The sequence below is a fragment of the Peromyscus maniculatus genome, chromosome 12, assembly GCF_049852395.1.
Source record: "Peromyscus maniculatus bairdii isolate BWxNUB_F1_BW_parent chromosome 12, HU_Pman_BW_mat_3.1, whole genome shotgun sequence".
NCBI lineage: Eukaryota > Metazoa > Chordata > Mammalia > Rodentia > Cricetidae > Peromyscus > Peromyscus maniculatus.
Window position 1 is genome coordinate 8,300,361 of NC_134863.1, and position 15,106 is coordinate 8,315,466.

At 54.7% G+C, this 15,106-nt stretch overlaps 1 protein-coding gene across 8 annotated transcripts in view; it reads right to left on the bottom strand.

The window, feature by feature from the left end:
• Positions 1-4,189: 4,189 nt before the first annotated feature.
• The window catches only part of Vps8 (VPS8 subunit of CORVET complex), a 252,801-nt gene continuing 241,884 nt past the window's right edge, over positions 4,190-15,106 (bottom strand). For 7 of the 8 annotated variants that reach the window (XM_076548542.1, XM_076548544.1, XM_076548543.1 and 4 more), the window contains 2 exons: positions 8,452-8,532; positions 4,190-4,723 (listed from right to left, as the gene is read on the bottom strand). In XM_076548542.1, coding sequence (XP_076404657.1) covers positions 4,574-4,723; positions 8,452-8,532 — 231 coding nt within the window. In that variant the 3' untranslated portion in view covers positions 4,190-4,573. The remainder of the gene's footprint in view (positions 4,724-8,451; positions 8,533-15,106) is intronic. The other variant, XM_076548546.1, reaches the window with a different exon arrangement.

The following is a 15,106-nucleotide window of genomic DNA, read 5'->3' on the forward strand; positions in this document are numbered from 1 at the left end:
TAGCGCGGTGGGACTCAGCTGCTGCCATCCGCCCCTCCTGCCCTCCCTGGGGCATCTCCAGTGCCATTACACTTCACTCTGGGGTAGAGTGCTTACAGGGATGCTCTCTGCTCTGAGCACTTGCTGGAGTTTGGCCCTGTGCAGAAGCGTTTCTACCCTCAGCTTGGAATCTGCCTGTGTCGATCAGCTGGCAGTGTTTATAGAGTGAATGTCCATGCCCTTATTCATCTGTCGGTCCTAGGGAGGCCTCCGCAGCCTGTGTTAGGCAGCTCTTGTGGTATAATCAACAACCACAAGGAGTAAAGCTGTGTTTGTTCACAGTTTCAGACACTCCAGTCCAGGGCCAGATGGCTGTCGTGAGACAGAGAGAGCATGGTGGCAGAGGATGGCTGTCATGAGGCAGAGCATGGTGGCAGAGGGTGGCTATAATCAGGCAGAGCATCATGGCAGAGGAAAGATGTGCTCACCTCATGGCAGCCAGGAAGCAGAGTCACAGGAGAACCAGGGACAAGATGTATCCTTCTAGGTGTGCCCTACCTCCCAATAATGCCGTCATATGGAGACATCATTCTACTCATGAGAACAGAGTCCTCAGGATCTAGTCACTCCTAAGCTCCACCCCTGAACATTGCTGCATCAGAAACCAAGCCATCGACACAGGGGCTTTTGGAGGCTAGTTCACAGCAGACTGGACTGGTATGTATCAGCAAGGCCAGACCGAGCCCAAGAGCCCTTGGAAAGACAAGGCCACATAGTATCCAGATGGCCTCAGCAAGGCCTGCAAGCCCGGGTATGATGTGCACGGGACATCTATTACATCTGTGAATCTAAAACAGTGAGATGACCCCAATAATTATGAGGCTGCATTGAGGAGATGGAGAAGACTCCAATCTAGGTTTCTCAAGGAACTTCAGACCCTAGGTGAACATGCAGCCACCAGTGGGTGTCTGTGGACAGTCACTCCAAGGTCAGAAGAGGTCAGCTGCATCCAGCTCAAATTCACTTTGATCCCTTCAGATTACTAGGACTCTCAGGGGTCAATTCTACCCCACAACTTGGTGTCTCCCCATTGGGTCACCAAGAGGCCATGAATGCCAGATATGCCCTATTTTCCCTGATCATCTATGTGGACCCCAGTCTGCCTCAGCCCTGGAGGGTCAGCAGTGGCAACCTTGGCAGCGGGGAGTGGTTGTGGTGATGGAAACCGCCAACTTGGGTAAAGGTGAAGTAGGGCATGGGGGTGTTGAATGATGGGCCAACTCATTCTTCTAGAGGGAGAGGCCAGATTAGGCGAGCTACCAGGCCCCTAAGTTTTTCTGAGGGCTGAGATATGGCTTTTCAAAGAACCAATTTGTAACTGTTTTGTTCTAAGGGAGCAGATGCAGGAATGGGGTGTGACTGGCTTCTCCGTTATGGAAAAGTGCTGTAGTGTGAAGCTACCGTCCACCCACCCCTCCAGTCCCAGCTGCGCCCAGCTCCAACCAGCAGCTTAAAGTGGGTCCTACCAGGGTCAGGAGCCAACTACTCCCTGGTTGTGATGGGGGACAGGAGGCCGATGGGGGACAGAGCCTTGCTCGGAGAGGGAGACTTAGGAAGGAAGTTTGGGGTAGGCGGTGTGAACTATTTCCATCCGGCCGTGCTTCTGAAGCTCTAACTTCATGTGGCCATTCAGAAAGTTACTGAGAAGCCTTAACCTACCCCTTGGCGTTGCGAAATCATCCCTGAGTTCATAAGTAATAGAAACAAATGCACGTATGTTCACAGAAGTCGGGCACCAGAATGGTAACAGGCCAGCACCTACTGTCCTAGAGGCCCACCTGCATGGGATAAGTTAGTTTAGTCACGATGGAATGCTGTTCAGGAGTCAGTGTTTGACAGGACCCCCCCCCCACACACACACACACATGAACCTGTGTATAATCCCAGTGAGCAGGCACATTGTGCTGTTAGGAGTCAGGGTACTGACTGACCTGGGGGTGGACCATCTGCCCTGCAGGTCATCTCTATGTGGTTGACATGATATGCTCATGCTATACACTGGGTTTGTGAACATTTCTGTCCACACCTAGGAAGGGTGGTGACTTTAGGAACAGGAGTGACCTGTTTGAAGCGAGCCCGGCACACGCTTGGCACTCAGACTGTGCCAACAGAACAAAGCGCACATCCTCCTGCCCTAAGCAGAAGCAGAGGCAGGAGGATTAACAAGCCCCATGAACAGCACCACGGGAGTGCTCCCTGGAGCACGGACAAGGTGGGAGCCAAACGCTGTTTCCCTCGTGTGTGTGTGTGTGTGTGTGTGTGTGTGTGTGTGTGTGAGAGAGAGAGAGAGAGAGAGAGAGAGAGAGAGAGAGAGAGAGAGAGAGAGAGAGAGAGAGAGAGAGAGAGAGACTGACTCCAGAGAGGATGTGCAGAGAAGCCTGGGTGCCCTGGGGAGGAGGGGACAGGCACTTCCATGCTGGGGCAGCCCCAGGAGCTCATCTGTGCTCTGACCTCCCCTGGAGTGGTCCTGACCTACCCAGAAGGCCACACTGCAGGAGGCCTTTCTTTTGCGCTGGGCACAGCTGCAGCTTTGGGAACCATTTTTCCCCCTGCAGACAGTGCTGGGTGGAAATCCCGCTCTAAAAGGATCCCCAGTGCTCTGAATTATTTATCCACTAAAGCAGGCACCACGGATGAGCGGATGAGCGGGTGAGCGGGCTTTCCTCCCACAGCGCCTCCTCCCCTCCTGGCAGCCATACTGGGCCACACCTTTGGAAAACATTTTCTCATACATCCCTGGGAGCTTTGCTGTGGCTGGAGCTTTCCAGAGGACCCAACAGCCTTCCTTAGCTTTGGGGGGTCCTTGGGAAGAGGGGGGTATGCTGTCCCTAATGGTGTCTCTCTGTGGCAGCGCCTTCTGGCCCGAGCCTCACAGTTGTCAGGGAGTTCCATACAGGGGCCTCGCCTGCCCAGACGCAAGCTGTGGCCAGCACTGAGGTTTCTGGCCACCCCGGGTGCCAGCGTGGCTGAAGTACAGACCAGGGCCTGCCCTCCCTCCCAAAGGGTTAGCTTAAGGGTCTCCCAGCTAAGGGGCAGCAGTGGGACCTAGAAATGCAGTTGGGGGTGGGCAGGGAGACGGCTCTGTGGGTAAGAGTGTTCACTATGTGAGTGTGAGGACCCGAGTCTGAATCCCCGAAACCTACACAGAAGCTAGGCACGGCTGGGCTGCGTGTGCCTGGAACCCCAGCACGGAGGGACAGAGACGGGTGCATCCTGGGAGCTCTCAGCTTAGCCAATCAGTGAGCATCTGTTTCAGGGAAAGTCCTGCCCTAAGCAATAAAGCGAGAACAACGGGGGTGGGGAGGGGTGGGGGGGTACATGGACATCAGAAAATAAATGGATGACACAGAGACAGACAGATGGCTGGGAGTCAGCCCTGAGTGGAGAACAGCCTGCTCCACCTCTGAGCTTGGCTTCACACCTCACACCTCCTGGAGAGGTCCTGCTCTGTCACAAGGTCCACAGAGCCAGAGTTTGCTGCCTCTAGAGACTCCTTCAGATGAGTCTGTCCCCAGCAACATTTGGAACTGGAACCTCAAGACACCACTTGGTGGAAACTGCTAGGAAAAGGGACAGGGATGGGCTTCCAGATGCCAGGCCTGGGGCCTCAGTGAACCTGGCACTAAGAGGTGCCACATCTACTCCAGATGTGCCAGGAGGGCTCTTGAGACCCCTGCCCTACTGCTTCTGTATGTCGGTTGAGCCTGGACCAGAGAGCAGGGAGTCTCCATGCACTCCCCTCAGGTGAGGAAAAACCACCCTGCAGCCTTTTCTGCAGGCAGAACATTTGCAGTTCTTGCAGGGGGTACCCCTCCATGAGGGTGAGGTCCAAACCTCCAAGCACGTTGATGCATGGCGGGAGCAGGCTTTGCACATCTGTTTCCCGGAGGTTTGCTTAGCTGACCCTGAGAGCTGAACCAATCACAAGGGCCATCTGAATCTCTGGGCACGATGGGCTGTATGGATGCCATGCAATGATGTAAAGGTCCAGGACCCAGCATGCCCACACTCCTCTCTCCTTGGCCACCCTGACCTGGCCACAGGGGTGTCTGGGTGATGAGGCCCAAGTGGATGAAACCTGTGATAGAGCTGCTTGTCTGAACAGCGTTCTGGTCCCTGACTCGACAGATTGACAGCTGGGGACTGGGAGGCACGTGGGACCCAAACACTGAGACGTTTATTGTTTTGAAGGGCAGGTCTCCTGCCCACAGGGGTTTCACAAACATCAACAGGCATGGCTGGTTCCCAGACTGCCGCTCTTTCCAGGCCAAGCTTTGCTTTCCACAGCAATGTGCCCTCCATCCCGCCCGACTCCCATGTTACTTATATGGAATGCCATTGGGTAAATGTTCTTTTCTAAAGGGCTGGGCAGAGTGAAACCAGCCTGTCTGCTGGACTGATGTTACCACGGGGACACTACACTGAGATGGGAGGGCGGGTTCAAGGGCCCTCCTCAGGGCCTCTGTGCAGGGGTGCGGGAGGCAGAGGCTGAGTCGTCCTGCCCCAGGGAGTGCCGGGCTCTCCCAGGGAGGCCTCAGTCTTCAGCCAGAGGCGGAGGTGCGAGCTGCAGCTGGAAGTTCTCGTTCTGGAAGACACTGCTGAAGGCAGGGCCGCTCTGGGAGCCTGCAAACGGCCTGCAGCTGTCGCCGCCACGGTTCTGGGAGAGTTCCGTCAGGAGGGCCAGCTGCGAAGAAGAGGAGGACACGCGTGAGGTGTGGGAGGGAGGCAGCGGCGGAGAGGGTCCCGATCCTCTGCCTAAAGAGAGCCAGCGCTACCTTGTGGGGGAGTGAAAAAACTCAGTGTGGGTCCCAAGTGTGGATCTCAGGAAAGGGGTGTGCCTCTGCACAAGAGGAGGCTGCTGGGGTGGGAGCGCTGCGGCACAGCGGCCCTCCCTGTGCACGGCCTCCATGTAGACTGGGCATTCCCCACATCTCTCCCAGAGGCTTCCTCTGGTACCTTTACTTTGAGGTTCGTGGCCCAGAATGATTACCACTGGCTTTTACCTCTCTCTACGGTAACCTGGACATCCGCCACCAATTTGGTTTGGCCACCGAGTGGCACTCGTGGATCCCACCTCTCCTCCAAACACACCTCCCTACTCACAGCTGTATATATCCACCAATGGCCTTGGCACCACCTCTGGTCTGCAAGTGGTTTAGTTCTGAAACACCGGCCAGGAGGAAACCTTCCTGCAGGCTCCCTGAGATGCCAGGCTGTGCACCTTGGTTGACTGGGATGCCAGGCTGTGCACCTTGGTTGACTGGGATGCCAGGCTGTGCACCTTGGTTGACTGGGATGCCAGGCTATGCACCTTGGTTGACTGATGCCAGGCTGTGCACCTTGGCTGACTGGGATGCCAGGCTGTGCACCTTGGCTGACTGAGATGATGCCAGGCTGTGCACCTTGGTTGCCTCCTCTCCCCTACCTGGCTTTCTGCAAGCAAGAGCCTGGCAGCCTGGCGCTCAGATGCCTTTGACGATCAGAGGAGATGAGTCCATACCCAGGGGCTGAGACCTCCTGCCTGCTAAGCGGCAACACCTGGACTCTCCCAGTGCTAGCCTGAAGGGAGACTCAGGGCCAGGGTGCCAGCCCGGAACAGTGGATGGGGCCTGGAGATGGAGCCTGGCGCCCTAAGGCCACTCACTCTTCTTGGGAAAGCTGCTGAGGCCTCACAGGATGAACTCCTTTCTGTAGGGACCGCCCCAGGGGAGGAGAAGTTGTAAGTAAGCCTTCCAACTGCTCAGGGCGACTGTGTGCATCTGTCTCCTGGCACCAGACAGCCCCTGGTAATCTCTGCAAGCCACAGGCAATTGTCTCCAGGGCCAGGAAGGCTGGCTGCTTTTCAAAGGTGACATTTCTAGTCCTTCACAGAACCCCAAGGAGTGGCTCTCTGGGCCACCCAGCTATGAGTGATAGGGTAGGATTCAAACTCAGATCCACGTGGCAATTTCTGTTCAGCCAAGCTGCCTGTGGTCTTGCCTTCTGGAGGTTGCGTTCCCATCACCTGCCTGCCTGCCCTGACTTCCAGCTGTTCTGATCTCTGACAAGGGGGCTCCCATCACACAAGCAATAATGGTACAGAGCTCGTGTTGCCATTTGGCTGACAATATAACCCCTGGCTGCAATACTGAGGGAGCCGAGTGGAGCTCTAAGTTCTAAGTACCAATATATCAACGGTAACTCAGTCCTCAGTCTGGGCTCAGCAGCTCACACTCACTGCCAATCAGCTTCAGCTGTCAACCTGACAACTTGTCCTCTGGGAAGGGGGCCCCTCAACTGAAGGACGACCTCCATCAGACTGGCCTGTGGGCAGGTCTGTGGGGCCATTCTCTTAATTATTCATTAATGGGGGGGGGTCTGGCCCACGGCAGCCGGTGTCCCCCCTAGGCAGGTGGGCCTGGGCTAAAGAAGAAGGGTAGCTGAGGAAGCCGGAGAGCAAGCCGGTAAGCAGCGTTCCTCCAGGACCTCTGCTTCCGTTCCTGCCTCCGGGTTCCTGCCCCCGGGTTTCTGCCCCCGGGTTCCTGCCCTGCCTTCCCTTGATGACGGACTGAAACCCCGAGGCTGAAGTAAATGCTTTCCTCCCCGGTGCTTTGCGTCACGGTGTTTATCACAGCAGCCGAGTGAGAGCAGACCGGAACACTCAGTCACTGCTCACTCACACGGTGGCTGTGAGCCTCCAGCCTGCCAGGTGGCCTGTGATGGAGGCTGGCTCACGCACTGGGCCAGGGCCTGTGATGGAGGCTGGCTCACGCACTGGGCCAGGGCCTATGATGGAGGCTGGCTCATGCACTGGGCCAGGGCTTCCGCAGGTGCCCTGCAGGGTAAGACTTTCTTGTGCTGGAGCCACATCCATGGCACTTCCACGCGGATCCACCCAGCTTGTGAGGGGCTGTGAGGAGACTGTGCCCAAGGTTCCCAAAAGAACAGGCGATGGATGCTGTCCTCAAGGGGCCCCCGCGTTCTCCACCATGGCAGAGAGAGCAACCACCAACCACGCCCCTGTTTCTTAGGAGTCTTGCTGTAGCCTCCTCCTGTACTGTAGTGAGGAGGAAGTCACTGGCCCTGAGGAAGGCTCAGTGTGTGGAGCGGAATGGAGATTCTGACTCCAGTTCCTGGTCAGAGCCTGGTGGCAGGAAGGACAGAAGGGACAGAGTGACACCAGCCAGTTCAGTCAAACTGCAGGGTCCCATTCGGGAGATCCTGGAAGTTTCCAGAACTAAGAACCTCTGTCCAGACCAACGACTCCGGAGGGAGTGCCCCTTTCTCCCCGTGTCTGCCCGGGAACGGAGTGAGAGCTGGGCTGCGTGCCCAGAGGCAGCTGGGACGCAGTGAGAGGTGGGTGTGGCCTGGCATGGGGGAGCGGACAGTTCTTCAAGCGGCTGGGAGCCAGCAGGGGCCATGCAGAGGGGAGGGACAAGAGGTGCTCGCCAGCCAGACCTGCACAGCCTCGGTGGTCACGCCTCTGGGTCTGCTTACCCAGAGCATGGGCAGTCTGGAAGAAAAGTGTCTGCGAGTGCAGAAAAGATGCTTCCAGGCTTTCCCAGGGGGAGGCTGAGCCCGGGGTGCCACCAGGCCTGTGCTCTTGATGACTGGATGGGACAGGGGCCACTCCTGACGTAGGCACTAGGCAAGGAAGGCAGGCTGAGAGCCCAGGGAAGCACTTGGGCCTGCCATGGATGCCTGTGTGGTACTGACTGCTAGCACCCTTCAGGTCTGCACTCTCTTCCCAAGTTGTAGGAGACCGAGAGAGAGTTCAGCCCATGTTCAGTTCCGCAGTCCTCACTGCAGCTAGCTCGGAGGCCACAGACCTACTCAGTAGATGAGGGAAGTAGTATGGACAACTTCTGCCCACTGTTCTTGAAGAGAGGGCTAGCCTCGTCTTCCTTTTACTCTGCTTGCTAGCTGGCATGTGGAAGCAGTGGCCAGAGCTGGACCAACCGTGCTGAACTAAGTGAGCACAAGCCTCGAGCTGGGGGAGACCCGGGGGATCAGGGATGGCGTCCTGGCTTGCTGCACTTATACTTCCGTGAGTTCCGGCCACTGTTGCTTAGTGCTGTCTTCCATGGCCCGGATCCAGCTACAGCAGATGTTGGGGAGGGCCTGGCTGTGGGGCAGGTTTGGGGTCTCAGATGTAAACCAAGTCCTCCTGAAGGAGGAAATAGGCTTCTAGCCTGTTCTCGATGGAGACAGGCCAGGCACAGCCCTCTGCGCCGTCACGGCCCCCAGGAGGTAAGTAACAGATGCCTCTCTGGTGTCTTTGCCCTCACACCACGTTCTGAGTGCTCTTGGGGCCAGGCCTGGGGGGCCGAGTGGTCAGAAGAGGCACGAGGGGGCACCTTCCAAGCTAGAGCTGGAAGCAAGACTTCAGTCAACTACAGAACGGAAACAGAGGCATCAACCCTGAACCATTACCCGGGAACTTCCTCGGTAGAGCCGGCAGAGCTGATCAAAGGCTTGCATTTGCTGTGGATCCAGAGCAGGCTCGGGGTTTGCCTAGGGAATAAAGAACGGTCAGGTCAGTATTGACATGTCTGTCCCCGGGCAGCCTCTGACCTTCCTCACGTGGATGGAGCAAGACACAGTGGTTCCCTCATGTGTCTGAAGAAAATGATAGTCCTGGCGGCTGGGAGATTTGTTCGAGCATCCAGAAGAAGCGGCCTGACCTTCTGAAGGCCCGCTTTGATGGTCCTCCCAGCCCGATCCTCTCTCGGTGGACCTTTCCACACCATGACCTCTAAACTCCCCACACCGTGACCTCCCTGAGGGCTTCTGGGCCGAGTGCCTTTGGTCCACCCACACCCGTCACCTAATGTGGCTCCCACACAGCCCTCCTTTGTCATTGGCTTGTTCCTTGTAACTCTGGCTGCAAGACCAGTCTGCGGCAGCTTCAAGAGGGGATGCTGGAGCACCTCTGTCATCCGTCCGTCCGTCCCGCAACCCCCAGGGCCTGGCAGTGCTGCAGACCTTGCCTAACTCACACCTGGGGAGGGGAGAGGGTTCCAGGCAAGGAGCCCGGGGGTCGGCAGCTGTCTGAACACCAGCACTCACCTCGCGTGACCTTGTCACTTCACTCCTCTGGAGGTGACCCTTGGGAGGTCACTGACAGTTACGCTAGAGGACAGTCTGCCTCCCACTCGGCTAGGGCTCAGTCATGCTAGCTGCTGTAACTACACCCCAGAGACAGCCTCGGTTAGAGGTTTCCTATTTGTGCATTAGGCTAGTAAAAACTCTGCTGTTGCCTCACACTGTGAACCCGTCAGGCAGACAGGAAAAGGGGTTCTCAAGCAGGCGCCTCACATGTGTGACCGGAGGGGCTTCAGTGCTGAAGCTGTGGGGATGACATTAAGCCGGAGGGTAAGGCCCGAGGCCTGGTGCAGACACACAACTAGTACCATCACCGAGCACACGCGTGGCCCTGGCTGCTGCGTGCCTCCAGTGGGCCATCACGGCATTCCTGGGGAGCACTCCATGAGAAAGGTCCTGGCAGGTTTATTTTCCCTCTAGAATGATATTAACTAGTTAATTGATTAATTGATTAATCAATCAATCTGGGGTATGTGTGCATGCCATGCTTCCTGAGTGGAGGTCACAGAACAACTCACAGGAGTCCGGTTCATCTTTCTCCCGTGTGAGCCCTAGGACGGAACCCAGCTTCGTCAGGTCTGGTGGCAGTAACCTTTCCCCGCCGAGGTGTCTCGCTGACCCAGATGTGAACTTAAAGTGGCATGATATACAGAAACTTTAAGACATCATGTAAGTTGCCTTTGTCTTCTAGAAATGGCTGGCTTCTTTCTCTTAACATTTGCGCCTCCCCCAGGAGACAGCTGCCTGGGGCTGGGAATGGAAACGGCGCTGTGTGAGACCCGCCTTGCTGGCCCGGCCGGCAGGTACCCCAGCTGTCTTCCAGCGGGAGGAAAGGAAGTCAGAAGCTCCAGAAGGCAGCCTCTGAAGAGAAGAGGGCTCACATCTCCCCAAACACAATGTCCTAGCTGTTCTAGCTTATGGCTACCTCCTCCTTGATGCATGTGACAGTATGGCTGGCTGGGGAGGTGGCTTGAGAAATGCAGAGTGGATGAGGAGGATGGGGGGGACCTCTTGGGGCTGGCTCTCATTTGGGCACACTCATTTCACTGGATCTTGCAGACAGATGAAGGAGCCCACCACAACCTGAGAGCTGCCTTGACACTTTTTAAGAACCGCTTGGCCTCAATGCTATTTGGTAGGAAAAATGAGACTGGAAAGAGTATACATCACACGTCTGATAGATTTTATAAGATGTCCAATGAGGTTCTAAGACCTGAAGTCTGAGAAACCCACCAAGCCTGGCTCAAACCACAGCCCAGGGGGGAAATGGCACACGGTTCAGGCACAACACTGAAAGGCACAACCCAGCGTCTCTTTCAGATCCGTTAGCACTCGTGCCCAGGCTGGGCGCAGGGCAGGTGGGGAGGGAGGGAGGCACATGTCCTGGACTGGCCACTCTATACCTCTGCCACGCCCCATATAAGGGACCATCCCTGGTTATCGGGTGGCGAGGTGTCCTGGCTTCGTCTCTGCTACTGTGACCGATGCCCTGATAAAGAGCAACTTAGGGAAGACGGATTATGAGGTTTACAATCCAGGTTTCAGTCCATTATTTCAGGGAAGTCAAGGCAGGACACTAAAGCATCACGCGTCCACAGTCAGGGCAGAAGCATTGTCCTTGCCTCCTAGAAGCTAGCTCTCTCCCCCTGCGGGGGCGGCGGATGTGGTAGCAGTGGGTGTGGGTATGGGTGAGGGGATGAGAGTGGTAGGGGAGTGTGGGGAGGCCTGCTGGTCAGATGTTGCAGTCTACCCTAACTTAGCAGCTCCCCCAGGGCTCAGCACAACATGGAGGACCCCTGCCCCGCCCCAGCAGGGGGCTTCCTGCTCTTTTTACCTGGCCTTATCTGGAGGATGTCTCTAGGCCCAGGATGCCTGACTTCTCTCAAGGATGACCCTTGACCCAGCTCCCTGCAAACGCTCTTCCCCGCAGCCCACATGGTGATTAAGTAATGTGCTCCAGCTCTTTCCGTGGGGCCCTGCGGCCACTAATGCAGCTGTATGACAGGAGGGTGCCACCTAATGGAAAATAGGGTCTGCCCCAGCTACCACTCCAAGGCTGTGCATCCCCTCCACTCTGGAATAGAGTTGAGCTGTCACCAAAGTCACATCCCAGGGGGCCATCTCCACTGTAGCCACAGACCGTGTACAAAGCTTTCTGTTCCCGTTCCTTTGTCCTCGTGGACTGGTGGCCAATGACACTGAGGAAAAAGGGGGACTCCACGGGTGGGTGTGGGGTCGGTCAATTAACAATCAAGACACACCCATGGGCTAACCTGAGATTAATTCTTCCTCTAGACTCTAGGTGGTGTCAAGCTGAAAGTTGAAACTAACACACAAGAGGGTTCAATAAAGAAGGGTCCAGCAAGAAGCAAACAAAGAAGAGACTTGTGGATATTAGTTTAAGGTGTGTTGCCTTTGTGCTGTGGAACATGTGTTTAATGATGCAAAGACAGTGTTGTGTTCTTTTATGTCTGGCTTAACTCTGTGAAGCTGCGTTACTGTGCCTGTTTAAAACACCTGATTGGCCTAATAAGAACTGAACGGCCAACAGCAAGCAGGAGAAAGGATAGGCGGGGCTGGCAGGCAGAGAGAATGAAGAGAAGGAGAAATCTGGGAGAAGCATGAGGAAAGAAAGAGAACAGGAGAGGAGGACACTAGGGGCCAGCCACACAGCCACACAGCCAGCCACACAGCCACACAGCCAGCCACACAGCCACACAGCCAGCCACACAGCCAGCCACACAGCCACACAGCCAGCCACACAGCCAGCCACACAGCCACACAGCCAGCCACACAGCCAGCCACACAGCCACACAGCCAGCCACACAGCCACACAGCCAGCCACACAGCTACACAGCCACACAGCCACATAGCCACACAGCCACACAGCCAGCCACGGCGAAAGAAAGATATACAGAAATAAGAAAAGGAAAAAGCCCTGAGGTAAAAGGTAGATGGGATAATTTAAGTTAAGGAAAGCTGGCTAGAAATAAGTCAAGCTAAAGCCCAGCATTTATAAGTAGTAATAAGCCTCCATGTGTGTTTTATTTGGGAGTCGAGTGGTGAGCTCCCAGAAGAGTCCAAGAAAAACAACCAACAGAACTAGTCAAACACTGGGGAAGTCAGGCCATTTAAAAAAGACGCAGTGACGGCAAGGAAAGCTGTCCCCTGTGGAGATACTTGTGTAAACCGGCATCAAATGTCAGGACACTACACTTCATGCAGAATCCTAAGATCATGACGGGAAATGCAGAGGTAGGGCCTGGCCACTTCCCCAGGCCCTGTAGAAGAAAACCTGCGCTGGACATTGTCATCTCTTACGTTTCGTTACTAATGGTGCTTCCGTCCTTCCTCGTCCATCCCTCCCCCGACCTACACCAGGTCTCCCTGTGCAGGCAAAGCTGGCCTCACACATGCATTAGGCCATCTCTGCCTCCCGAGCAGCTGGGACAGTGTATGCCACCTTGTTTAGATGAAACGGTCTGCTGCCAGAGAAACAGTGCTGAAGAGAACTTGGTGGCAACTATTTCTGTGGGCTGAGACAAATGTTGGCTTTATCTTATTTCTCACAGACTTGCAGTTTTACAAAACCTAGATTTTTCTCATTTTATTCCAGCCGATATATTTTGGAAGCAATTAAGATCTTTTTTAGGAAAGTGAAGGTCATGTCGCAGGGTAGTAGAATGCTACTGCTAAAAACAGAACCACGTCATCAAGCCCCTGGGAAATACTGTAGAGCACGTGGGATACACCAGTGCCTGCCCTTGGGAGTTTGCTGCCTGAGTCAGAAGTGCAGACGTCCTGGATAAGGTTCATTCCGTAGTTTCTGACCCAGCGAGTCTCGGTCTTCAATGCGTAGAACTGCTCAGGGTGTTATTAAACGCTGACTCTTGATGACAGTATCCAATGGAGACCCCACAATGTGGGGCCGTTTGTCCAATGGAGACTCCTCAGTGTGGGGGGCTAGGGCAGGAGAACCGTTTGCTCTGAGCCAGCCTGGGATGTAAGATACATATTTTAGTAATAAAAGCAGATTTGGGCTAGCAGGTATGGGGCGGGGTTTGAAGACACCCACCTCAAGCGCTGAGGGGGATGGTATCTGCACTGTTCCTTATGGTGTCCTGATGTTGACAGGGTACGTTTAGGTTATTTGATGTCTTAGCTCCTGGTTCAACTGTATCCAGCCAATTAATTAGCACTTTTTTTCCAAGATAACTCAATTAGTTATGTTGCTTTCAACATTTGCTGGGTTCACATGTGCCCTAGTGATCCTTGCTAAGATTGTTTAACCAGACCATAGTGTCCTTGCTAAATGGTTTGTTTGAATCTTACTGGATTGAACACTTTACATTTTTACCATGTAAATAGGGCCATGTAAATTGAAGACAGTTGGGAGGTTTGTCCAATAAAACATGTAACACACACATGCACACAGAGGACATTTTTCCAGTCACATAGCATACCCAGGTGAATTGGCAGGGTTGGCACTGAGCTCTGGCCTTGCCCAGGTGCCATTTCTCTATTAGGCCTTTAAATTTCTCGAAGCTGCCACGAGAAGGGATTTCTTTTTTTTTTCTTTTTTTTTTTTTTTTGGTTTTTTGAGACAGGGTTTCTCTGTGTAGCTTTGCGCCTTTCCTGGAACTCACTTGGTAGCCCAGGCTGGCCTCGAACTCACAGAGATCCGCCTGGCTCTGCCTCCCGAGTGCTGGGATTAAAGGCGTGCGCCACCACCGCCCGGCTAAGAAGGGATTTCTAATAAGGTATCTGTGGTGGTCTGACTGAGAATGGCCCCATAGGCTCATGTATTTGAGTGCTTGGTCCCCAGTTAGTGGAACTCTTTGGGAAGGATTAGGAGGTGTGGCCTTGTTGGAGAAGGTGTATCGCTGTGGGTGGGCTTTGAACTTTCAAAAGCCCACACCTCACTTTCTACCCGCCACTTTCAGGTCAGATTTCAGTTCTCAGCTACTGCTCCAGCACCATGCATGCCTGCTGCCACTGTGCTCCTGCCACAGACTGACCCTCTGAAATCCTAAGCAACCTCTCAATTAGATGCTTCATCTGTAAGTTGCCTTGGCCGTGGTGTCTCCTCACAGCAACAGAGCGGTAACTAAGACAACATCCTACAACAGTGAAGGACATATCACTGAAAGTGACAGGTTCTCTCTTCGAACATGAGCCTGTCACTCTAGGTACCAAGAAATTGCCTCCCGGGGTATGGTGCGAGCCCCGAGACCATCTAGGAGTAGAGCCACTGCAGGACGGTGGTACCCCATGAATGGCCAGAGCCACACACAGTAAAGTGACTCGAGGGGAAATGAGACAGCTGGCTGTTGAAGGACCTGGCAGGTGCTCGCCTGCCATGAGCACTTCCTGAGCTGAGAGCAACGAGTTTTAGATGGCAGCGACCGTTAGTGCACACAACAGCTGAGGTGAGGATCTGAACTCCATTCCTCTAATGCGAGGACAGTGAGGGTGGACCGAGCTTCTGGCAAACAGGTGTGCACAGAAGGCTGCACATCTAGCTGTGGCCAAGAGACTCTGAGGTGCTGACTGGCTCCCGTCTACTACCTCCAGCCTCATGGACTGGGATTTCTAGAGATCCTCCTGTGTCAGGCCCTGGGGATGGACAGTGCCTCCTTTTGTAAGTTGTCTTGGTCCTGGGGCATCTTCACAGTGACAGAACAGTAACTAAGGCATCCACCAATCGCCAATAGCTCCCTGGGCAGAAGTTTTTATTCTTCAAAAAATTCGGATTGCTCTCTTCCAGACACCCTCTTGTCTGCCTCCCATCCCTACCACACTCTTCCCATCTGTATCAGTTCTGTCCCCAGGTTTATGGCTTTTGGGTTGGTCTGGTTTAGCCAGGGCCATCTGTGTGCCATTGGATTCGAAGTGGAGCCTGGGTGGGTCATCAATGGACCCACAGCTGAAGGCAGCGATTACCTCACCTCTCAACTACCGGTAACCAACAGTTCAGCCGTGA